The sequence below is a fragment of the Fulmarus glacialis genome, unplaced genomic scaffold (assembly GCF_000690835.1).
Source record: "Fulmarus glacialis isolate BGI_N327 unplaced genomic scaffold, ASM69083v1 scaffold12636, whole genome shotgun sequence".
In the NCBI taxonomy this organism is placed as follows: Eukaryota; Metazoa; Chordata; class Aves; order Procellariiformes; family Procellariidae; genus Fulmarus; species Fulmarus glacialis.
In genome coordinates, this window is record NW_009216276.1 from 49,433 (window position 1) to 74,408 (window position 24,976).

A 24,976-nucleotide genomic window follows, 5' to 3' on the forward strand; every position below is an offset into this window, starting at 1 on the left:
AGGGCATCCACTACTGAGGATCACTTTGTCTAATTTGTGATCATTTCTTCATGGTGCCTATACATGATTTGCTCTTAAATGATTGATATTTGGTACTAAGAAAACTTCTGTTGTCCTTTTCCTTTCCCCATGCCTCCATATATCTGATTAGTTTTAGGGGATAATGCTAGCACTAACATACTAACTTTAAGCTAGTTGCACTATTAATTCCATTTGAAGTACTTGCTCCTATTTATTTTAGAACGAGCAGTCGTTAACTACCACCAAAAGACCCTCTGATAGTATGATGTTGAGAGCCATCCTTCTGGGGAACACAAACATTAGGGAGCTCTATATATATGTGTCTTGTTCATGAGTAATGGGGAACGAGGGTGTAATTTTTGCTAGCTCAGCATCCACTGCGTAAGATGCAAGGAGAGAATTCTCCCATTCAGATTTTGTATTGTACTTGTTACCAGTTTTTGTTAATAAGATAGCTTTTGTTGTATTCCTGCTAACACATTCTGAATGCTAGGTGTATAATGTGTTTAAAACATACTTTTTCTTGTAAGAAAAGCTGCTTGCTTTTTTTTTTTTTAGAAATATGTATTTACCAATTAGGTTTACCAGTTCTGTATGCAGCTAACTTTGCTCACACAGGTAATCCCAGTGAATAGAGTGGGGTTACTCCCTGAAGTAAAATTGAGTGTAGCATGTGTGTATAAGTTTGCAGGTTTGGGGGTTTAGAATTGCTAAATTGTTCAGAATTAACAGCTTAATTTAGAGGCCTTTACTCAAGAGTAATACATGGACTGCTTCTCTGAAGAAAGATTGCTTTTATGAAGGAGGTTTATTTTGTTTTTAAAAAGCCTATATAAAGTCTTATGAAAATGGCCTGCAACAACAGGTTCATTCATTCATTCATTTTACAAATGATGCTTTTGTACAAAAACTGAGTTTTGGATTTGGGTTTTTTTTCCCCCCCTTTGGGTAAAAGACCAATTTGTCATTCTCATGACAATCTAAAGATCTTCTTTTTCAAGACAGATTTTTTTTTTTTTTCTTTTTTTTGGGGGGGCGGTTTCTTTTTTTGGGGGGGGCGGGGGCGGGAGGGGAGGCGGGAGAGTAGTTTAATGGAGAACTATATAGCATGGAGCAACCTGAAAAGTCATCTTGCTCTACTGAGGCTTTCAGCTCAGAAATGAAACCAAACCCAAAGACTGGCTTATTACCTTCTCCCTTAAAAAAGGATTTCTTTATATTGTAACTCAGATTATGACCTCACTTTCTATTGTGTTGAGGGGAGCGTGTGCTTCTGCAGAGCTCATTGTTCCCATTTTAATAATGTATACCTGCATAATCTTGCAGGTACATATATATTTGTGCATGTGTCTCTGTACATATATACTTTTATATATGTCCCTATTAGTTAAACAAGAATATTCTTCCAAACTCTTATTCACAGGATAGATGTACTTCTGAAGAGCACAAAGAGCTTTACATTATGCATATGATGTGTTCTCTGCTTTAACAAAGTTTGTACTCTATATTTTAGAGCTTATGTACGTGTTTTTAAATGTGAGAATTTTATAAAATATTACAAAGCAAGGCTTCTCTTACTGTGATCGTTAGACAACCCTTCCATTGTCAGCACTGCCACTAGTATCAGCCAGAGGGTGAACGGTATGGCCATTCTCAGATGCAGCAATCCTATGCAGCGGGAATGTTACAGGAGCAAGACACTTCAGCTAATAATTGGATTACAATATCCTGTTCTTCAGCATGGTGCCCATATATGGAATCTATATCATTATTATTTATATGGTGCTCAGGCTGCTTTCAGAAAAAGTAAAAATGTATGTAGATTTAAAAATACTGAAGTGGCTATAGGTGAAGATACAGGGGAAGAAAAATGTAAAGGGGTTGAAAATTGTTTTCTAAAAGCAGAAAGGTGGCTTTTCTAGTCTTCTAAAATCTTAAAATGGCTTCAAAATAATGACATTTTGATTAGACATTAAATAGAAGGACTTTATGACAGGTGTGGAGCTCCTCTGCATTAGACAATTACTTGCTTGACTTTAATGTACCATGATGAATTTTCTTAAAAGTAAAGTAAAAAAAATTGAGCAGGATGAGGCCACAAGTTAGGCATGCAGAAAAAGAAGTAGTTATTGGAATACTTAGTTTTCATTTGTGCTGCTCTGTCTGAGTTTTTGTATTGCTTGGGAAGCAAAGCCTTCAGTAATGTACGGGAGAAGTAGTTAGAACTCAAAAATGAAGAAAATGGAGAAAATGAACAACAGGCCCCAGGATGGACACAGAAATGCTAGAGCTGTGCACAGGAATGTTTACAGAAGCAAGCTTACTATAACATACACACTGAAAAGTTTTACCATTGAGATGCATGCATCTTCAATGACCACAGTTCATGCATTTCCACTAATGCAAAGTGATCTCTTTCAGAATTCATCTTCTAGATGGTCAAGTGACCCCCACAAGGAGTTTGGTTTTTGTGTTTTCTGCCATGCCATAGCACCCTTTTTGTTTTCTTATTCCATAATTGCCTTATGACTCTGAATGGCAATGCTAATAGAATTTTTTTTTTTTTTGGTAGTCTTAGTGAGTGCACTGCAGTCCGACTCATCTGAACGTAATTTTAATGAAGTATCTAGCTTTTTTATGTCTCTGGCATACACAACTGAAAACGTGTGATCTGTCCTCAGCATGTGTAGGCCATGAGAGTTAACAAAATTGAAATCCACTTAAAGACTCTCCCTCTCCCTTTTCTGATCACCTTTCATCTTCCTGTGTCCCATCACCCCTTCCCTTCTCTTTCTCTACTTCCTTCTCTTCTTGCATTCACTGTCAGGAAGGGCCGGCACCGAAGGGCCAGTTCAGCACAACACGACGCCGGCAGAGACTAGCAGCTGCAGTGGCTACAACAGTGAGTGGATTTAAAAATCAAGGGATAGCTCTAAAGATGGGAAGCTGTATAACTTGAATGTGTAATAAGCTTATGAAAATGTTTCTTGCACTTTTTGGAGGTATCCATGCTACCCACGTTCAGCTGAGTTTCTTAGAAGTGGTCAGGCCTGACAGAAATGAATTCTATAAATGTGGGTCTGAGCTTGTTCACATGGTACATGTCCCTCCTCCTTTATGCAAGTGCAAGTGACGGTTAGACTCAGGCCCTGCACTATTTGAACATGGCTGACATACTCTGCTATATACTATACAAAATGGAAAGAAATGATCAAATTCTGTTAAAAGATTCTCGTGATAGTCTATAGCAAGACACAGAATCAAGGAGATTTGTTACAAACAACCATGGAATTATAAAATTTCCTGATTTTTCTTCTTTTTTTTTTTTTTTTTTTTAAAGTAGTATAAGGTTAGCCTTTTCATTTGAGACACTTTCTGTTTACATTCCATAATCCCAAAAAGTCATATTACTACCTCTAGTGTCTGTATTTAGTTTTGCGAATTCTCTAAGTCTTTGATGCAAAATCTGGAGCTATGAAATCAACACAGGGGCTGGGAATTGGGAGGGGGAAGTGGTGTTTGTGAAGTTAAATTAGCATCAAAAGGATATCTTCAGCTGCTGCTTTATCAGGAAAGCACTTATTAGGAATGCACAATATAGACATTAGTACTAATCCAGCAACTGATTAGTACAACAGCTAGATAGGGAAGACTCTGTGCAGCCAAAGATTGAAGTAAGCTTTAAATGCATACCCCTTACCTAACCCAAGCAGTGAATATCTTCACCAGGCTAAAGTATTCCAGGGTCTGCTGCTCCAGCCCATAGCTAAAATCCCCTAGATCAGACCTAGCTTCTGCTTAAGCCTGTATACCTTGAGCTCCTGCTACCTGAACCACAAAACTCAGTAACTAAAAGGCATGAGAGAAATCAGTGTTTCTCCAGTTCCCAAATTAAATTTAATCCCCTGTAATCAGTTGATGCTGAATGCTGTGCTCAATAATTGATTGATATTCGACCTCATCGGTCTGCCTGCCTAGCAGAGAAATCAACCTGCTTCTCAGTTTATGTGGCAGAGCGGTGTCAGCGGGAGGCTCTAACCAGTAGGTTCAGCAAAAGCTGTACCAAGGAGTGCTGAAGTGGAGCAAACACAGCTGGACTTAGATTGCAAGGCAGTAGGAGTCCAGGGAATCACTGAGTTACCTGCAGCTGAAGTTAGGACCTGTTGAGGGAGGTCTTGGAGGAGCTAGAAAAAGCACAGAAGGAAAACTAGAGGCACCAGAATGACTCTGCAGCTGTTGCAGTGGTCGTGGCAATGGCCCGTTCTTCCTGGCTGATGTAGCAAGTGCTTGTCTCTCCCAGACGGTGAAGCTGTGTGTATAGACGGAGGAATACAGCATTATGTCAGTTAGATGCATGGCAGAAAGAGGAGGTTTTCCATGTAACCCACTCTACCAGGAACAGTCTGTTCCTACATGGACATGTAATTCTGAAGAAGGTGATGGATAAGTGGGTATTACACCCCTGGCATAAAGCAGAAAGTCAGGGCAAGGTACATCTGAGGTCATGTCTAGAAGAGTGTGTGTGTGGAGAAAACCAGAGTGATGCATCAAGAAGCTAAATATTTTTTAAAAATCCTCCACAACAACAACAAAACAACCAAAAAAAGAATGGGTAATAAAGTCAGAATCAAGTCACCATGGATATAGAGAGAAAGCACAGCAGCAAAAGGAAAAAAGGGGAAGAGAAGTATATTGGCAGTGTTTCTTTGACTGTTGCCTATTCAAGAGAATGAAAGAGTTTGTTCAATGTGGACTTTTTCATCTGTTGTGGAAAGTAGCTTGGAAACTTGTCTAAAAGATGCATATGAGGAGAGTTCATGTTGGTCAATAGTTCAGTATTTTTGGTTCTTGTATTTAAAGCAGTCGGCAAAGCAGCTATTTGTCTCTGTCATGTGAATGTGTATTTCTTGCAAGCAGTGTGACAGTATTTGTAGAACATGTAAATGCTCTTTCTAGGACATACTTTAAAATGTTATTTTTCCAATAAACCTCACTGCAGAAACATTGCTTTTCAGGCTGGCCAGCTGAGGTATGAGGCAGATTTCTGATGGATCTAAAGCAGGTCTCTTCAGCTAGGTTCATCACAAAGTGACTAAAGGCCCTCCCATGTGTGGGCAGCCTGCCTGCAGCTCTGCCAGTCTATGTGGGGCTGGGGCAACAGGCATGTGGGGCTGCAGGGACTCTCCCTCAAGCTCCTACATTATAGCTGGGAGCAGCTTTCTTCCCTGCCTTCTGGATGGGCTTGAGGGTTGGGTACGTGCTCCCTGCACACACAGCTATCATGTAGCCACTACTCTGCCCTCCTGGAGCCACCTGGAGCAATTGAACCTTTGCGGTGTTCCCAGTCAGAAAGTTTTGGGAACATGCTCTCTGGTTTAAGAAGTGAAAAGGTTTTGTAAAGGAAACTTGAAATTAACCTACATTTAGTCACATTAGTCAATTAACCTAGTTTTTTTGGGCTGTTGAGAGAGGCCGTCTGGTACTTGCGAAGAAGATAATAGGGTAAATATACAGTACAAACGGAAGGAATTTATTCTACATCTCCTATTAATGAAGTCGTCTTGATATGAGGCTAAAATGAGGTCCAATAAAAAATACCTACTTCGTTGATACAGCTGGAAATCAAAATACATGAGAGAAGAGAATACTGCATAGGTGCCATAGAGCTATTATTTTATGTGCTATATGGATGAACAGGAAGAAAATGGTAGAAAAACAGGTGGAAGAACAGGATGGAAAATGGTATTTTGCAAAATATGCTCATGAGTGGAACGAGATGTAATGAATAGATCCAACAGGATTTTGAGGGTTTCACTGGGGAATCAGAAACCTAAAACATATATTGATGACAACTTTTACAGGAAGGGATTGATAAAACCATTCCCTGATCTAATCAAATAACAAGGTACCAATTTCAAATACTGACGGTAGTATAGAACTTAGCTGTGGATAAAAATTCTTAGTAATATGACTTTTTATGTTATCTGCTGCTTTTTATCATGCCACAGAAGACACATTTTATATTTTGGCCCCATTTTTCATATTTGAATAATTACATTGGGCTGCAGTGTGGAAATTCTTGATTTATACATTGGATCAATATAATGAAATAAATTAGATTTAATGTGTTCAATGTGTTTAACAGTGCTTAATATTTAACTAACAAAATGTAGTTCTGCATGCCTTTCCTTTGCATTTAAATTTGAAAATTGGGTTCTTGGCCTGATTTTTATACAAATGTGTGTAAATGGTAAAATTAAAATGCGACATATGCTCACACACACACACATCACACACATAACAGTGGTAGCCATACACTGCATATGTAGCTTATAGGTAACTGTTCAGTACACGATACATGTGTCTATAACTTATAAAGATTTGCATATATATTTTTATTACTGTACCTGAAAAGTATAGAAGGAGAAAGAGAAGTGGAAATGATAATAAACTAAATTATTTGCTCCATCTTACTAAGCCGTATCTCTCTGCATTTATTTATGGTTCATGTACTTTAAATGAAAATCAGGTGGAGTTTTGATTTTTTATTTTGGTGGTTGTTTGTTTGTTTAGTTCAAAAGAATATAGAAAGACTATATGCTTTTTCCCTCTTCGTAGTTGCCAGTGCAGTTGCCAGTACAATTAATTCATACAGTTACAATCATTAAATCATTAAGATCTTAAGATAGTTCTTACTTGACTAGCAAAGATATGTACAATATCCACTGAGGTAAATAATGTCCGATTCGATAATTGACGAGCAACCTTTTCCTGTTGGGAACTGGAGAGTCCTAATTCTGCTAATAATTCATAATTGCCTTGATACCAGTTTCAACTCAAGATTTACCAGTAGTTTTGGAAAGCTTCAGTGATATATTTGATAATATTATATCCTAGGTCTAGATCTGTGGAGGAATTGCATACTTCAAATGTTGGTATTGTAACAACAGTCATACTACATGTACTCTCAAATGTCCAAATATAAAGTAGCATATGTCATGGTTCAGTTTTCCAGCCATCTTTTAAGCATTAGGAAATGGTCCATTTTTGTAAATGTTAGAATTGAAATGCTCCATCGTTAGCTGTTAACTATGTATTTAGACCTTTGTCTGTTTCAGTGAAAAATTTCAAGAGAATTCTGCAGCAGCTGTGCTGAGATTTAGGAGAGTAAAATGTTACGTGTTCACTCTTATCATGTTCTTCACATTGTGAACGAAGTCTTTTGTTTTCAGAAGAAATTTGTATTTTGCTTCAGCAGAGTCAAAAGGTTGGTTGCACCTTATACAATATTTCTTCACTGTTTCTCACTGTAGGTCCCTTTCAGTGCTACAATGTCACCCGTTCGACTGCATTCATCCAATCCCAACCTTTGTGCAGACATTGAGTTTCAGACTCCCCCAAGCCATGTAATGGACCCTCTGGAGTGCTCTACTGAGTACATGAAGCTTCAAGAAGAATTCTGCCTGATGGCACAAAAAGGTAACTGGAAATGTCAAGCTTTTCCTTTATTGTGCTTCTCTGTTGAGTTTCTTTATTGCCTTCACTTAATTATGGCCAGGGCATTCATCTGCATTAGATGATATTGTATAAGAATTTTTAGCTGGTCAGGTGGCTTACATAAAGACAACATGTATTATCCTTCTTACATTTTCCATGGATGTCATGAATATAGAGGTAAGTAAACTCTGTCTGATAAGAGATTTTTTTAGAAGTCTTCTGAAGTACTTTCTGCATCTTGTAAATATATGACTGAATCTGCAAACATTTTGTTTCTCAATAATATGCTTTATTTTTCCCCAAAGATGAATCAGAATGTCACTGCTACATACAATGTTTTGCAATTCATTTTTGTGCAATGTTTTCTACATTAGTGGAAACAACAGAAGAGCTTATTACTAGAATGTACTTTAGAAATGCCATTTTATTGCCAATAAATGAATGGTCCTACAGACTGAAAAATACTATTTTTAAAAGGGTTTGTTATCAGTTTGCTGTTATATAACAAACATAGGAAAAACGTGAGACTGGTATCTTAAAAAACGTCAAAAACCTGTTTAAAGACCAAGTAATCCTCTTTATTAGTGCAATATTAGGTCTTAGCAGAAATTATTTTTTTATTACTCTGAAAAGAAAAGTAAAAAACCAGAAAGAAAAGAATACACATTGGACACAGGTTTTCCAAATATACACCTTTCTATATGTTCAGCACCAAGAATATGCTCAGATGACATATGTGTGAACATACAGTATGCACATTACAACCTCAAGCTGCAAGTGTTTTTACTTAATTTGGCATGAATTACTTGAAGTTCAGATCCTTGTTTCAAATTTCCATAATTGTGGGATGGAAATCTCACTCTCTGTCTTTATTGCTGAAATATTGTAATACCTGTCAATGTGCAGTTCTGTAGCTAAGAAAACACTTGTTTCCTTTTTTTCTTTTTGTTTAGTGCATTCTCTTTTGAAGTCTGCCTTTAACAGCATAGCTATAGAGAAGGAGAAGCTTAAGCAGATTATCTCAGAGCAGGATCTTACAGGCCACAATGCTCAAATAGCACACCTCAGACAGTCCCTTTCTCAGGTATGTTCTTGATTTGATTTCAAACACATCTAGCTTGCCAGATGCACTATTTCTTTTGTATTTGGGCCATTTCCTGAGGTGGAAGGAGCCAAGAAAAAGCCAAGTTCGTGACCAGAACTATGACATATGTTCTGTTATAACATATGTGCATGTGGAGGTGAAGGATATAATTTGTTTGTGTAAGCATGTATCTGTTATGGTTTTCTGAAGTAAAGAAAAAGGACCAAATGTTTTTATACAAATGCTGGATATCTTTTCTGGAGCTGTTTCCAGCACAGCCAAGGAGATGTTCTTGTTTTCTTAATTAAGTTTTAAATTTTGACTGTATATTTTCAGATTTGTTTTATATGTCCATGTCTCTAACTGCAAAAGGAATCACGGGTTACAGGATAATCATGGGTAAATTGGATTTTCAGATACACACGTGTTACTGTCCAGCGTCTCTCCCACTTAAGCCAAAGGAAAAATTGTCATTGGCTTTAGTGAGGAAGAAGAGGTAAAGCAATAGTAAGTCCTCAGGTTGCAAAATAACTCAAAATTTTTAGTTCATTGTCAAGGAAACGTAAAAGCTTTTGCTCTGAAGAATGAGTTGGTGTGGAGTACTGCATCTGCAAGAAATATGAGCAGAGGTTTAAAGGCAAACAGAACTTCACCCAAATGTGTATATAATTTCATACACTATTATTGTTATTGGGTTGGAGGTTTTTGCCATGAGATTAAAATTGATGCACAATGTTTCTATAGATACAGATGCATACCATGTTACACAGATTGATTACTGTGTGTTGTAATAAAGAAAGGTTAAGGATAAGACATAAGGGTAACCATTTCTGGTTATTGATACAAATTTAACAAAGACCTGTGGAGACTTATTAGCAACTTGTATGAAATAGGTGATCATGTTTTCTTATTATTCCTGACCTCCAGTGTCAGTCTAAAAGTCACTGTCACGCATTAGTTCATAGTCTCAATGGGGAATAAGTGGAAATTTGACCTTAGTCAGACAGCCGGGTTTGTCCAGTCTTATGACCAGGTTTGAGCAGTTTAAGAAGCTACTGCCAGGCTGCTGTTAGTCATCACCTTCCCTTCCTGGTAGATGGCACCTGTGCACATGCCCAGACCGTTTCAGAACAAAACAAAATGAGGTAATTTAAACTGTTTAGTGACAGTTTAAGCTAACCTATTTTACTTTGGTCCTACTTTGTTTCAGTACATTCATGCAATATATTCCTGAGTCTGCACTAGGGGGAGGCAGAGGAAGATTCTTACTCCATTATAACATTTTCTACTAAAACAGTATGTCTGTCTGTTGGTTTTTTTATAATCCTCAGTGCTGGGGATGTATTAGGGTTAAGTCAGTTCATGTTCTAGGTATGTAACATACTATACTTTTTCTGGATTTCAGAATCTTGCACATGAGTCTTTCTAGATAACAGACAATATGTATATATGCATCCAAATTTATAATCTAGGGTGGGCTTTAAAAAAGGAGAAAAATCAGCAATTGAATTCTATTTGTGAATTCTATTGGTATTTGTGACACTCTAATGGATCAGTAGTTTGAAATGAGTACACACATGCAAATATATCAAATTGATCTGGACAGGCAAACACCCAATGATACTAGCAATTATGTTGTTTTTGCTGGAAAGGAAGCAATTTCCTTTTGCAGGCTCTAAGTGCTGATAACCTTGGTTCAGAAAGGGCTGTATAGTTGTGAACCAAGAATTGCCTCTTTGGGCATTTTGCAGGTAGTTCCCGTTTGTGGTTCTGAAGTTTCATTCTTTCTTGCTACATTCACTCCCCATTTCCATAATGTACATAACCCACCAGAATACCTGCCAAAGAGCTATCTGAAGTATTAAGGTAGAATGCCACTGTTACATTGTGGGAGAATATGTGTCCCCCCTGCCTCCTGAAAATCACCAAAGCGACCAAAAGATTAAATCATGTTAGAGAGGATCTCAAAATAGGTATCTCTAAAAATGGAAGAAAGGAGGTTCTGTGATTTCTTAGGAAATTGCTGGGAAGAAGCTACTTTTTTTTTTTTTTTTTTTCTTTCCTGTTTAACTCTTACTTTTTAATTTTAAATGAATTGTGCAATTTTTATTTTAAGGCTCTCAACCAGAATGCTGAACTAAGGAGTCGCTTGAACAGAATACATTCAGAATCTGTTATTTGTGATCAGGTTGTCAGTGTAAATATTATCCCTAGTCCTGATGAGGTAAGACTTCGGCCTTTAATGGATTTAGAGTACAATCAAACCTTGCTAATTCTCACTAATAGCTGACACACACCTGGCAAATTATAGAATTTTTCAGATTGGCAAGTGTTCATTTACAGAAAAAGTCAGATTATATTTTCCCAGAAGGTATAAAACTTCTATCTTTTATTTTGCATATGTCAGATTTCATGAAAGAACTCAGTTTGGTTTCTGCAGAGAAACAGGGAAGGACTCCAGTTTTGGAATATTAATTGTTGGCTTTGGGAATTAGTGAGGTTTTACTGTATTTGAATGTAACACACACTAGCTAACCAATTCTGTATCTTAGTTTCTTGCCAAATCAACAAAACAGTTTAATACCTAATGGCCTGATCCTGCAAGTGCTTAAAGGGCCTGATGTTTAATATCTTGAGTCGCACTGCTGAAATCAAAAGGTTCAGTCTATGAACCAAGCACTATAGTAATATCATGTTTGCAACATTTAGTCTTTCTTGTTTTGCTTTCCTCAGTCAACAGATTACCAAACGTTTCTATTAATAACAAGTCAGCTTCCCTCATGAGAAGGACAAATCTGAATTTGCGAGCTGTAATATGTTACAGTTAATGAGGTCACTTTGACAACCATTCTGCTTGCATTTTACCAAAATATTTTTCATTTGTCATTTCCACTATTTTTTTTCTATGCATATGCCATTTCAATTAACATACTCTTGTCTCCTAATTATTTCTTCCAACAAGAAAGGAAGGTGAAAATATGTTTCCAATTACTTTTGTTTATTTGCTTTTTGAAAACGTGCAAACAATTTTTCCAAGAGTCCAGCACGTTGGAGACTAGAAGATAGAGGTGAAGCGGTGCCACAGCACAGCAATCTGCAGTGAAGTTCTGAGCAATGACCATCTCCTCTATTTTGTACTTTTTGTTGGTTAGCTGTTTCTTTTTCATATGTATATTGTTATCTTGGTACAAGTGTGTCTGACTGAAGGAGTTTTTCAATGAGGTTCCCAGATCTCTCATTCACTTCTTCTCTTGATTGCTTTATATATATAATCTTGCAGTGTGTAGATAATGCCTGTGTGAGCATCTTTTTCAGGTAGGGGCATGTGTATTTTTCCAAGTCCCTCTAGTTTATACAAAAACTTAAAATTTTAATCACTTCCTGTAAAGATAACAGTGAAATGAGCTTCTGTTTCCATTATAATTCATCAAACATCATAAACCACCTACAAGCTTATAAGTCCCAGTGAAAAAGGAATGATTTTTGACCTCTTGGCTTGTATATGATTTTTTTTTTTTGTTAGTGCATTTTGAGGCAACTATATAGAATAATTCTACAGGATTAAGATGTCAACAAAACCATTTGTAGGACTTTTGTAGTAAGATTAATGGGGATGGAATTGCAATCTGAAGAGTTAACTGTGTTTAGAAAGGCTTCAGTGATTTCATTTGGATTATCTCCCAGAAGCAACATGCTGTATAAATTAAGGGATTAAGTCAGAAGCCTGTTTCCCTCCATGGCAGCAGCTCCTTTGGTGGAATGGTACAGGGAAAGAATCTTAATTCCCCCCCCATTTCTTAAAACGGTAGCCTGTAGGGTAACAGGTTGAAACCTGCTGTTCCTCCCATCAATAGCAGGAAGAGGAAGATATGTCCTACTATTTAAATTAGCTTGCCCCCTACTGATACACACATAACACAGTTTTGAACCCTTGCCTTTGCTGTTAAATTCTCTTTATAATAAACCATAGAGAGTTCGTTCCCTTTAGTAGTATTGAGTCAGTGTTAATGGCATGATTCAAATGAGATTTGGAGTACAAACATGGAATAAAAGCACATAAATATATATTATAGCCATCCTCCTGAATATTCAAACATTTCAAACATTTGTTACTAAACTGCTTCACAAATGCATTTGTTTTGAAAATAACTCCTAACTCCGTGACCTTAAAAAGCTTTATATTTGAGTTTTGGTTGTATCAAAGCTAGCTTCCAGTGATGTAATTTGTTATGACCAGGTGTCTTTTAATCTGAATTTCGTAGTTGAACTTGTCTGACGCAATCCAGTTGTTGTCCACAAAATAATTCCTCTGGATGCAGAACTAGATCCATGATTATTTGTGCTGCTAAAACTTAGCAGTTGATGCTGAGCCGGCCTCAAATGAAGACATGTATCTCACTGCTCAAAATGCCCTTTATTTTGTAATTGTCAAAGTATCAGCTGTTAGGCACACACAAAGCCCTACTAAAATGCTGTCTTTACTATCTGTGCTTATATTTGGCATAGAAAAATTACTTGGGTGATTTACCCCTTCTATGCATATTTCTTTTATATTAGAAATAATACTTTTATTTTTCTGTGCTTTATTTACAGACGGGTGAACAAATTCATGTCAGTTTGCCACTGTCTCAGCAAGTTTCTAATGAGAGCAGGCTGTCTATGTCTGAATCCGTTTCAGAGTTCTTTGATGCACAGGAAGTGCTTTTATCTGCCAGCTCGTCAGAAAACGAGGTAGGCTATGACGGCATGCTGCAGCTTTGCTGTTGGACAGATTTAGGTATTGCTACCACTAGTGAATGATTTTTTTTTTTTTTTTTTTTTTTTTTTTAATAATGCTACTCAGAATGCAAAGGTATCGGAATGTGTAAGGTGTAGATAAATGAACTTGAGACTCCCTTGTGATGGGGTGCAGAAGTTTCCTGAAGTGTAAAACTGGGTTGGAAGTTGTTTGTATCAGCAGCTTATGTTCAGTACATGTCCTTGCTAGACTATGGCAGTTTCAGATAAGGATGACATAGCCAGGAGCAATTATGTCCGACTACGCAGTCAACTAATTTAGATTTTAAATTATTCTTTTTTAAAAAAAGTCTTCTAGTATACATATAAAGTTATTCTCTGTAATCAGAGAAGTAGACAAAAGCCTGAAAAATTGGCTCACTCAAGCTCAAAGTTGAAGCAGTCAGATACAGTTCAGGCGCCTGAATCACGTTGCTGTCCACAGCTTTCCTGTGATATCCTGAATAAATTCTTCAATTTTAAAAATGTATTTGTTTTTTTTAAAATACCTTTTTATAAAGCCACAGTAGGTCTACCATAACTCTTCTGCAAGAGCAAATAGGAGTGTGCCAGCATATTTTCTCTTTGGCAAGGATTGCTCATGTGCCACGAGTTGGCACAACCACGGCTAGAATTATTCATCTAAAGAATGGAATGATTCCTTATCTTACTGCTTCTGGCAGGTGTAAAGCACATGTTATTTCAATAGTCTGGGTTGTCTATATCAGCATGGAAAATTGGTGTGTCTGTATGGTATAAACAAAATGGAAACTTTACAAAATCAGCCCCAAATGGTATAGGCCTTATAATAAACACTTTGTCATCAGTAAATACTGTAAAATATTTTGAAAGTAATATTTCTGAAAAAAAAAAATTCTTGTTAAAAAAATATTCTTAAAAATAGTTTTAACACTGATGTAGTTCTTGTTTTGCAAAATGATAGGTCAATGTTTATATAATTTTTTGCTGAAACACAAGCTGCATTTTATTGTTTGGTTCTTTATAAAGAGCACAAGTCTGACTATTTCTTCTCACTTCCCATCCCCAGCGCATTACGTTGTCGATTTTTTGTTCATCTCTGATGTCATTTGAAGTCACCTTTTTGCAAATTTAATGTCTGTATTTGGCTTCATAATAAGGAATTCAGAAATATAAGGAGAGCATAGCATTTGTTTTGACACTTTTAGTGCATTGGCAGTATGGGCTGATTGAAACATCCAGTTGATTTAGTTAAGAGGTCTAATTGGGTAGAGATGATTTCTTTGAATATTTGTGTTTCAATTAATTATTTTTGTCTAATTTGTCAGTATATTTTATAAGTATTTGACTTAATTGATATTTTATTTACGTTTTAGGCTTCTGATGATGAATCTTATATCAGTGATGTGAGTGATAATATATCTGAGGACAACACCAGTGTTGCAGACAACATTTCTCGGCAAAGTATACTGCTATGTTTTAAACTTTGGGAAGTTATGTTGGTTATGTTCATGTACCAGATTTACTGCATGGCTGTACAAGACCAGCTCAGCTGAAATCAGTGAAGTTGGGCTTGCTTGTTCTGCCGGTGATTTGGTTCAATGGATAAGTCTGTTTTTCTTAATCTGGTGCTTTCTTATGATAATAGTTTTTTCCCTTCCCAGTTCTTAATGGTGAGCTAACAGGAGGTGCATTCAGGAATGGACGGAGAACTTGTCTCCCAGCTCCCAGCCCTGACACCAGTAACATCAATCTGTGGAATATTTTGAGAAATAACATTGGCAAAGATCTCTCCAAAGTATCCATGCCAGTTGAGCTAAATGAACCTCTGAATACCTTGCAACATCTTTGTGAAGAGCTGGAATACAGTGAACTCTTGGACAAGGCTGCTGAAACAGATGATCCTTACGAACGCATGGTAATAAATTTAGTGTAGCGCTTCTTATGTTTGTATTAAAAAGGGAGCTGTTGAGTGGAGGTCTGTGCAGGGTCCTCTCTTGCTCTTCCTGTTCACAGACAACAGACCTCCCTGCTGGGTCAGATGAATGCTGTGAACAATTACAGGTGGTAGGTTTGATCTGAACAAGGCTGAGGGACTTTTCTTGACTTCAAACCAAGTCCTGCAATTGTGACTCACTGATGTAAAGACTGATCTCTAGGACTGTATATGTAGGCATTAGCAGTTTCTAACTCTTTCCTGGCTTTCAGTGGTCAAGTCCAGCAGCCTCCAAGAGCTAATCAAGTCTGGGGCTGGGTTATGATCAATGTAGGTGTCAATAAGATGTCATCCTAGGCAATTTCTAATAGAGAAGTTCCAAAACACCAAAACAAAGTTTGCCTGGGCAGCCTGACTTCAGTTCCCCTGTGAGTATGTCTTGATTTTTTAACGGACAGCCAACAGCCTATGTTCAGCTCTCAGCGTGTTTTTACCTGCCATGTCTCCTTTTCCTCAGAAGAAACAGGGAAAGGCTGTTAGGGGAAAGTTGGCAGTGTTGTTGCTGAACATACCTACTGTTCCCTGGTATGGGTTGGCAGCACTGTGGATAACTGGGAGAAGAGAAGTTGCTTGTGGCTGTCATATAGCCACACGCTCAGGTCCATGAACTGCCATGTTCACGTGGCCTGCAGGAGAGCGAGGGGTCCTAAACACTGGTATTTTTTCCTTGCCGCTGAAGAAGTTGGACCTGTCTTATGATAGGGGATTGAATGAATTACCATCACATGCTGTTTTCCTACAAGACTCCTTATGTTCTTCACAAAAGGGAGATCCTGTAAGGACTGGACAGGGTTATACTGACTAAAGCAGGCTGTTTGCCTGTAGGACTCTGCCTCCTTTTTTGAAAAGCTTGGAAGGTGAGTATTGAAGGAGTCAGGAGAGTTCAGGAAGGAAAAGCCACGGTGCAACTAAAAGCTTCCTTGGAAATCTGGATTCAATCCCCTTCTCTGCTACAGATATCTAGTGCAATACTGGGGATACAAGCCAAACTTTTAACAAGCACCTTAAAAATGCAAATTGCACACCCAAGCTGAGACACGTGGGATTACTTGGCAGAAGTGCTGAATACCCAACGCATCAGTGGTAGCAGTGCTGTGAATGCTACCTGCTTCTTCACCATTCTCTGAAAAATCAGGACTTTGCTATCTTAAATAAGCATCCAAAAGTAGTGGAAACTTTTTTCTTCTCGTTGCTCTATATACCATAAGGATGGTAAAACCCCACATTTCTCTGTAAATTAATTCCTCTAGTTAAATTAATGAAAAAGGTTTTGGAAGAATGAAGATTTCTACTGTTGAAGAAAAGCCTGTGAAAAGAGCGTTAATTCTGTTGATGTTGCGTTTATGAATAATATGAAATGAATAGAGAATGGAGCACCCATTACACAGTGGGAAGAAAACAAAGCATGTAAAAGCTCACACGAGTGTTACATCCTCACTAGCATGAGGAGAGGGGGACCTGGTTAAGGTTTGCCCCACTCTCAGCAGATTATCCTTAGCTGAGTGATTTTTATCCCTGTATTGCTTTTCTGAAGTTTTCTTTGGACTTCTGAGTGCCTGTTGTGATTTTTTTTTAACTCCGCTGAAGAGAGATGTAATCTAACTTACCATGGCACGTCACTTAGCTTATTACTCCCAGCTAGGCCTGGTTTAGAGATTACTAAATTTTGTTTGTACTTGTAGACAAGGAGGCTGATAAGGCCACACATGCATGGAAGATCCTGAGATAACTCTGCATTAAGGACATCCTAAGTGAGAGCCGTGTATTAAATAAAGTAGTTCCCATAGGAAAATGGTACGTGATCTTGTCATTAGAAGTTACTATTATTCACAGGGAGTATAAACTAGAGCTGGGTCCGTGTTTTAGATCATCAGTGATAAGCCTGGTCAAAGATAGAAAAACAGTATCTTGTGCAGATTGTTATTTTAGAGGACTGTTGAAAGAGACTGACTGAGGCCATGAAGAAAACCAAATTATATCAACAAAAGAATTACAATTTATGCTGGTTCTGGCTGGGATGTATGGCTTCACTCTCAGGCATGCTTCATTAATCCAGATTTCACTCTGAGTGGAGTGAGTTGTGGATACCACATAGTGATGGCATATACACAAAAATCTCTGTCTATTCTCACTTATGTTCTCTTTTGTATTTTCACAGGTTCTCATAGCTGCTTTTGCAGCATCAGGCTATGCCTCTACATACTTTAGAGCAGGAAGCAAGCCATTTAACCCAGTGCTTGGTGAAACTTATGAATGTATTAGAGAAGACAAAGGATTTCGATTTTTCTCAGAGCAGGTAAAGCTTATTTCTAGATAGACACTCCTGTTTAGATTTAGATTTTGGTTTCGTTTTATAGAGTAATCTTGTTTTTTCTTTCTAGTTAGAATGGTTTACTTTCTTTAATAGTAAAGAAAGGTTGTTAGTATGAGTGAACTTCGTTATATACTAGAAGGTATGTATTTTAAAGATTTTAGTAACCACAAGGAAGTGTTTTAAGTACATAGCATTTTAAATACAAACTTAACTTGCATCTGTTTTCATAGCATCATAGGCTAGTAAATAGTGTGGGCTATTTAGTATTTTCATATTGCAGTAACAATTGTGTTGTCTTAGAGATGAAAATGAATTATTTTTAACTCAGCCAAACTGTTTTCCAGGTTAGCCACCATCCTCCCATTTCGGCCTGTCACTGTGAATCGAAGAACTTTGTGTTTTGGCAAGGTATACTTTTTTAATTCAAAAGCATAAACTCCTTTTTTATTAGCAAGTAAAAACTTTGTCTGTACAAGCTGAACTTTGCATTTGGAATTTACTCAAAATTTCTATACTTACTATTTTTGTAGTAACGTATTACAAACTGATGCTCTGAATTATTTCACTCCAAATTCTCATTCTTAAGAGCGAGCAGACATGTTACAACTTCCCTTGTCACTTGCACTCTGTTTATACTTCTCTGCTTAAAAGCTTTTTACCACGAAAATTATTATTTTTTACAAACACAAGCAGTTCTTTTTACACAGTTGAACAAGCAGCTCTTTCTTTTCTTATATCTACTGGCATATGCATTTAATTTGTATTGAATGTTTTCATGAGAGATTTGACAATAATGCAGCACATGCATTAGGCATGTCTCCTAGAAGAAAATCAAACTTATCTTTAGTTTTTCTGACCTAATGTCATTTTCTGTTTTTTTTTTTTTTCCTTTTGTATTTTCATGACAACCTCATACTGTCCTGTTTTAAACTGGATGATCTAGCATAGATCATCTCATGTGCGGTGCAGATCACTGCAAGGGGGAGGGTTTGGTCTTTTCAGTTTTGTAAATCTTTCACTATTATATTCAGATATCAGGTGGAAAAACAAATTCTGGGGGAAATCAATGGAAATTCTGCCAGTTGGAACCTTGAATGTGACTCTTCCAAAGTAAGCTACTTGTCCTATTTCCTTTTGTTTTCAGTCTTTGCTGCAATCTAATCTGTGCTGCCTTGTGAATGGATTGGGGGAAGTGTATGCAGACATCACAGGAATTGTACTGGTGAGAGTTAGTGCCTAGCTCAAATCTCTCCTTAGTGTACAGGTGGGGATACTGAAGCATTTTTGAGCCTGAAGATCCACTTGGGTTTTTGGAGGAGAAATACACAAACTCTCTAGAAAGTGATAGACAGAGGGGGATAGAAATGTTTTAGGAGAGAGAACCCAAGTTTTACATGTACAGTAGTGATCAACTGTTCAGAACAAGGCTGCAATATAGGACTGTCAGCAGCTAGCGCTGTCCTTACTAAGGCTCTCAATACTGCGAAGTGTTCCCTCAGAACAACCACTAGTAACAATGTAAGGTCATTTTTCAAAATGTAGATAAGCCAAAACATGTTCTTCAGATGTTGACAGAGTAGTGAGAAGAAGTTGTTTCACCACAGGTAAGACTAGTTGCAAGTTGTAAATCTGAGAATGTGCAAGGAGAGGATACTTTTAAACACGTCTGCTGGTTTTGCAGTACTATTCCTGCTCCGGTACATTGCAGCCATCCTTTCTTTCTGCCTCTAACAGTATGACATCACTCCACTTCACCTTTTTATCCATCTCATGAAATTTAAGTAAGTACACTTAGGAGCATCTTTGTCTTCTGTCTTCATGCTTGCCCCTCAGCTCTGAAGGAGAATGTGCTTTGCACAATATAATTCCCTCATTTTGTTCCCTTGTTTGACAATAGAGATGCTCTGACTCTGAGTAGTAGTTACAGAGAGAGAGGGATGATGTGCCAGTGAGCTCCTGCTTCCTACTTCTTTCTGTTATCTCCTTTCCATATTTATTTTGTTCTATTTGTAATTTAATTACATTGTCTGCTTATAGTCTCAATTCAACCTTATGTTGATCTTCGGGTCACTGTCCTGCCCCTAAAGGAATTGTGGCCAAAGCACTTAATGCTCTGAGGACAGTGAATATGCCATGCAGGGCTTCAGTGGTTCATAATGTCTTGATTTGTGATTCATAGCACCATTCTTCAGTTCTCTGCACTAGAGCCGAGGTGAGCTCCTCTGTGGAGGATTAGTAATGTACCCAGAACCAGTGCTTTATTAAAGTAAGCTATTGTTTCAAAAGTTTTTGAGGAATATGGTCTTGTATTTATGATAATGGAGCTATGTTTTACTTTTTTGTCCATAATATTAATGATGAATATATGTTACCAACTACTTGTTAATCTGTTCTTAGGTATGGAGACTACTATGTCTGGAACAAAGTCACTACTTGCATACATAATATTCTTAGTGGAAGGAGGTGGATAGAACACTATGGAGAGATAACTATCAGGAACACAAAAAGCAATGTTTGTATTTGTAAACTCACATTTGTCAAGGTAACATATGTATTCTAATACCTATCATATATTCATAAAACTGCATAGTTTAAGCATACATCAAGCTGTTTCTTCAGTATTCCTGAAATCCACATTCCACATTTTGTCTTATCAACATTTCTAAATATGTAAATTGTCAAATGAGAGTACTATGTCAAGTAGTATGACTCTATTCCATTGAACATTTGATATCAGTGTGTTGCATTGCTGTATAGCTGTGTGCTATACTGTTGTTGGTTTTAGGTTAAAAATGAAGTGTCAGAATTTCTTTTCTATTACCACAATGAAAACGCAAAGTCACTGTAGACTTCTATGCCATTTTACTTCTGCCTTTATTAGAATTTGGCTGTCAATATTTTATCACTTTAGATTAAATAATGCTGCTTTGGTTCATAGTATTTTAATATCCAGGGAAGGACCATATATAAAAACAGGTCACTTTATTGCTATGTTATTATCAATTATTTTCCCTAAAAATAAGTTTGACTTCATATTGCAACAAAATACATCAATACCATTGCAGTGTTAGCAATGGTGTGTTACTGTAAATCTGAAATTTTGATGGATGTTCTGAGAATGGGCAACTGGCTCAGTAGGTGAAGGTGTAAGAAATAAATGTGTCCAGGAAAAGCAAAACAGAGAAGAGAAACAGAAAGCAATAACAAGTAATACTGGCTGAACATCTTCCCTGCTGCAAACACTAGTGTGCAGCACCCATCAAAGGATTCCTTTACATGTTACAGGTATATTCAGTATTTCTCCGTATAGAAAGAAGAGAGTTAGCTGGCTCTGATCTTGCAACTTTCAAAGCATCATTTTTGCTGAATTGTGTGCGATTTGTGTTAAGGAACAACAATATAGTTTCCAGATGTGCAGATAATTTAAATACTTTTATACCAAAACCACATATCAAATTATTCAGGGTTTCTCAGATACTAAATCAATTAATATTCAGAGAATCTGAATTTCGAATTCTGACATTCTTGGTTCCAGGTGAGCTGGTCAGATACAAAATTTGGACAATTGGTGCCACATATTAAGATTCATGCAGTATCTCTATTGGTACAACAGGGAATGTGAAAAACAGTGTGAACTAGTGATTCTTTGTTAAACTTGCAGGTGAACTACTGGAATTCAAATGTAAATGAGGTCCAGGGTGTTGTGATAGATCAAGAAGGGAAGGTGGTTCATCGCCTTTTTGGAAAATGGCACGAAGGCCTTTATTGTGGGGTTGCTCCTTCAGCCAAATGCATATGGAGACCAGGTAAGAAGCTTGTAGTAAATGCCGGCAGGCACCGCGGTGTAACCCTAAACTATATAAAGCTGTTTTAGCCATCATTTTAAATATACAAAATACTCCTGGAGAAATTAAATTTCTGTCTAGACAAATAAACAAGAATTTACACGAGTTTATAATGTTGATAAATGGAAATCTTCTTACAGGGCGTAGTTTTCTACATCTCAGTCTGACTCCTGGTCAAATATTCTGGGGTCTTGGGGTCAATATAAGAGTAAAACTAAGAGAAAAATTTGATGTCTGGGCCGGCCTGCCTGCCTGCCTTCTCTCAGAGAGCAGGGTAGCTTATTTGGATTCAACAAATAGGAAGTGACAGTTTATTGAGTTTGTTGTCTTAATGCTTTATTAGCCTAAAGGATTGGTCTTCAGAGATGGCGAGCTCCTGTGATTTCAGGAGCTGATTTCAACTTCCTTACACTTGCTTAGGGGCACGGAGGCTGAATTAGTCATCCTTTGCACCTATAGTATCTTTCATACATGCAGAGTGATTACCCAGGAATTTTCATTATTGTTAGTATTTTGAACCCTACTCTGTATTGATGGTCTTTTGAACCCAACTTTGCACCCTACTCTCTGCAATGTCTACTCTGACTGCTGTTAGTACTGAAGATGTTGGACAGTGCAGAATCAGTCTGTGAGTGAGCATTATGTTCCAAAATTAACTCTGAAAATCAGTTAAGCTTTTATACAGAAATTTGATAAGCCCACTTTCCAGGGAACAGGAAACTATATTTAACTTGAAAACCTTGAAAACAGTAATTTTTATTTAAAAATGAAGGAAAATCATAAAAGTTTTGAATCTATTAGCAGGTAATTACAACCTCTGCAGGATAAGCAGTTGAAATTAATATTTAGTGAATGTTGTTCCACCTAGAGAATAGCTTTTGATGCTTTTTAATTTTATGTAAGAGTAAAATATATTAATGTTTTTGCTTTTATAATTTAATAGGTGAATCTCTTGCATATTTAGAGTAATAGTTTAAAAAGCTTTTTTCTTCCTCATACATATTCATACAGGCTCCATGCCAACCAATTATGAACGTTATTATGGCTTCACAAGGTTTGCTATTGAGCTCAATGAATTAGATCCTTTACTGAAAGATCTTCTTCCTACAACAGATGCGCGATTCAGGCCGGATCAAAGGCAAGAATGCTTATTTATACACTTAATATTTGGTGGTTTTAAGGCTGGGTTTGGCTGAGTATTGAATTTTGTCTGTGTCTTCACTACAGTCTGAACTAAACTTTGGAGGATTCTGCTAGCAGAGAAGGTATTCAGTACTGCAATCAAATTTCTGCTTTACCCAGTTGGGGGAAAGTAGAAAGCATCTTGCTGGTATAGTAGAGCTATAGTGCAATCTTTGGGCAGAGATAGGATTCCTCATAACAAACTGGAATGACAGGCTCTGAAATGTCATGCCCTCCTGCTATGAATGGAAGCAACATTAATTCCCTCCTAATTCTCAGTTCATAGTATGTCGATGATTGTGATATGCTGAAGTTACTAAAGAAAGTGTATGCCTTAGGCTATAGGTCAGGTACATGTAACTGGGGAGTCACATCTTGGTTATTCTTATTTTATAAGATTATGACTAGATCTGAAAGTGGGTACAACACAGAAAACAGGCTTGGCTTCTATTTGTCTTTTGTGATGATTGGTGCTAGAAAATCCCTTGTTCTAGACACTGTATGATTGCTAGAGGACCTGCTGTTATTCATACAGGCTTCTGGAGGAAGGAAATGTAGAAGCAGCAGCATCTGAGAAACAAAGAATAGAGGAACTCCAGAGAGGTCGGAGACGGTACATGGAAGAAAACAGCATTGAATATGTACCCAAATTTTTTAAGTGAGTCTATTCATTTCAGTCGTAAGTCTGAAGTCGTAATTTCCTATAGTGTGACTCGACAAATTACTACAAGAATTACTACCAACATAGTCAGTTAATCGTGAAAGCCTGCAAAATAGCAATTTAAAAAAAAATAATCAGATACCTGTTCTCTGCCTGAAGCAATTTTTACATAGTTTAAAGCTTCATAATTGAAAGATCGTTTCTTACAATGGGCAACAGCTATACAAGCCTGCTGCAGCTCTTGGCCAATGTTTTTTGAACTTTGAAGTGGAATAGAAGTATAATATTAGGATCTAAGATTTAACTATGTTATTGTTTTAAGTCATTGCATAAACAAAGTAATAAATAGTGACCTGAACAACAACATCATACATCTCTCTCTCTCTCTCTCTCTCTCTCTCTCTCTCTCAAATGTATATATAAATGTATATATAGACACACTTAAATTACAATTTATTTATTTTTGACTGGAGGGGTTTTTGTTTGTTTGTTTTTGCTTTTAATTAAGCATTCTTCTGAAACAAGGGATAGTCATAGCAAATAGCCTGATGTTTAGCATGGGGATCAAAAGTGAAAAGATTGAACGTGCTTGATGCAGTTTTGTAGTGGAAGATGAGCAAAATACAGAGGAGACAAACAATATAAATCGTAAAAGGCTTGCATTCTGCAAGCTAGATCTCTTGGTTGATCAGAATGCACATGATCAGAATCTGTAATGGCTAAAGAGGCTTTATGTGGCTCTAAGACCTGCTCACACAGATCAGGTAACAGATTTGCGATTGGCTCTTTTCTAAACCTTCCACTTTTGACATAGGTAGAGGTTGATTTTTATTTTTAAATCCCTGACTGTTCTTGTGTCCTTTAGAAAAATTAAATCAGATTTAGTATTGGGTTAGATCAGAGAGGTATGGAATTTGATTTCATATTGTATAAGAGCAGAGACCTATGGTCAGAACTTCTTTTTCCTCTCTCTCTTGGTTTTTTTTTTTTCCTTTCTACAGAAAAGTTATTGATGCTAATCAAAGAGAAGCCTGGGTTACCAATGACACCTACTGGGAACTGCGAAAGGATCCTGGCTTTAGTAAAGTAGAAATTCCCGTACTCTGGTAAACTGAGAATGTAGATCTAGTAAACATATCACTCTGAAGAAAAAAATAACTATGCACAATATGTTTCTTATAGCTAAGTGTGGTTTGTGGGTCTACGGAAAAACCTGTCATTCGCATTTATATTCATCTTTATAACGGACTTTTGAAAGTGCATTATACCAGGCCCCTGACCACTTCTGGATCTTTTTAATTTTGCAGCCATTAAAAAAAAAAAGAAGAAGAAAAAAAAAAAAGAAATAGAAACCTTTTAAAGTTTCATACACTGAAAATTCAGAACAAAAGAAGCAGATGAGTTATCCAAAGTCACTCGGAAAAGCTGGTAAATGCAAAACTGCAACCGGTGCTTTAAAGAGACATTAAGAGTAATGTAATTTAAATTAAAAAACAAAAAAAAAAGAAGAAAAAGAGAAAAAAATCCATTTTGTTTCAACTATTTTTGTTAAAAACTCTTGGGTCACAACACTGTCATTTCTGGCTTCAGGTTAGTCCTTTGGTGCGATGTGCTTGGACTG

At 37.0% G+C, this 24,976-nt stretch overlaps 1 protein-coding gene across 4 annotated transcripts in view; it reads left to right on the forward strand.

The window, feature by feature from the left end:
* OSBPL6 (oxysterol binding protein-like 6) overlaps nt 1–24,502 on the forward strand; it is a 50,110-nt gene extending 25,608 nt beyond the window's left edge. For 2 of the 4 annotated variants that reach the window (XM_009579247.1, XM_009579249.1), the window contains 14 exons: nt 7,335–7,500; nt 8,472–8,602; nt 10,719–10,826; nt 13,196–13,333; nt 14,734–14,821; nt 15,022–15,275; nt 17,512–17,649; nt 18,012–18,075; nt 18,699–18,777; nt 20,065–20,209; nt 21,329–21,473; nt 22,524–22,650; nt 23,230–23,352; nt 24,357–24,502. In XM_009579247.1, coding sequence (XP_009577542.1) covers nt 7,335–7,500; nt 8,472–8,602; nt 10,719–10,826; nt 13,196–13,333; nt 14,734–14,821; nt 15,022–15,275; nt 17,512–17,649; nt 18,012–18,075; nt 18,699–18,777; nt 20,065–20,209; nt 21,329–21,473; nt 22,524–22,650; nt 23,230–23,352; nt 24,357–24,465 — 1,815 coding nt within the window. In that variant the 3' untranslated portion in view covers nt 24,466–24,502. Of the gene's footprint in view, nt 1–2,848; nt 2,924–7,334; nt 7,501–8,471; nt 8,603–10,718; nt 10,827–13,195; nt 13,334–14,733; nt 14,822–15,021; nt 15,276–17,511; nt 17,650–18,011; nt 18,076–18,698; nt 18,778–20,064; nt 20,210–21,328; nt 21,474–22,523; nt 22,651–23,229; nt 23,353–24,356 lie in introns of all 4 variants that reach the window. The other 2 variants (XM_009579246.1, XM_009579250.1) reach the window with 2 other exon arrangements.
* Nucleotides 24,503–24,976: the final 474 nt, after the last annotated feature.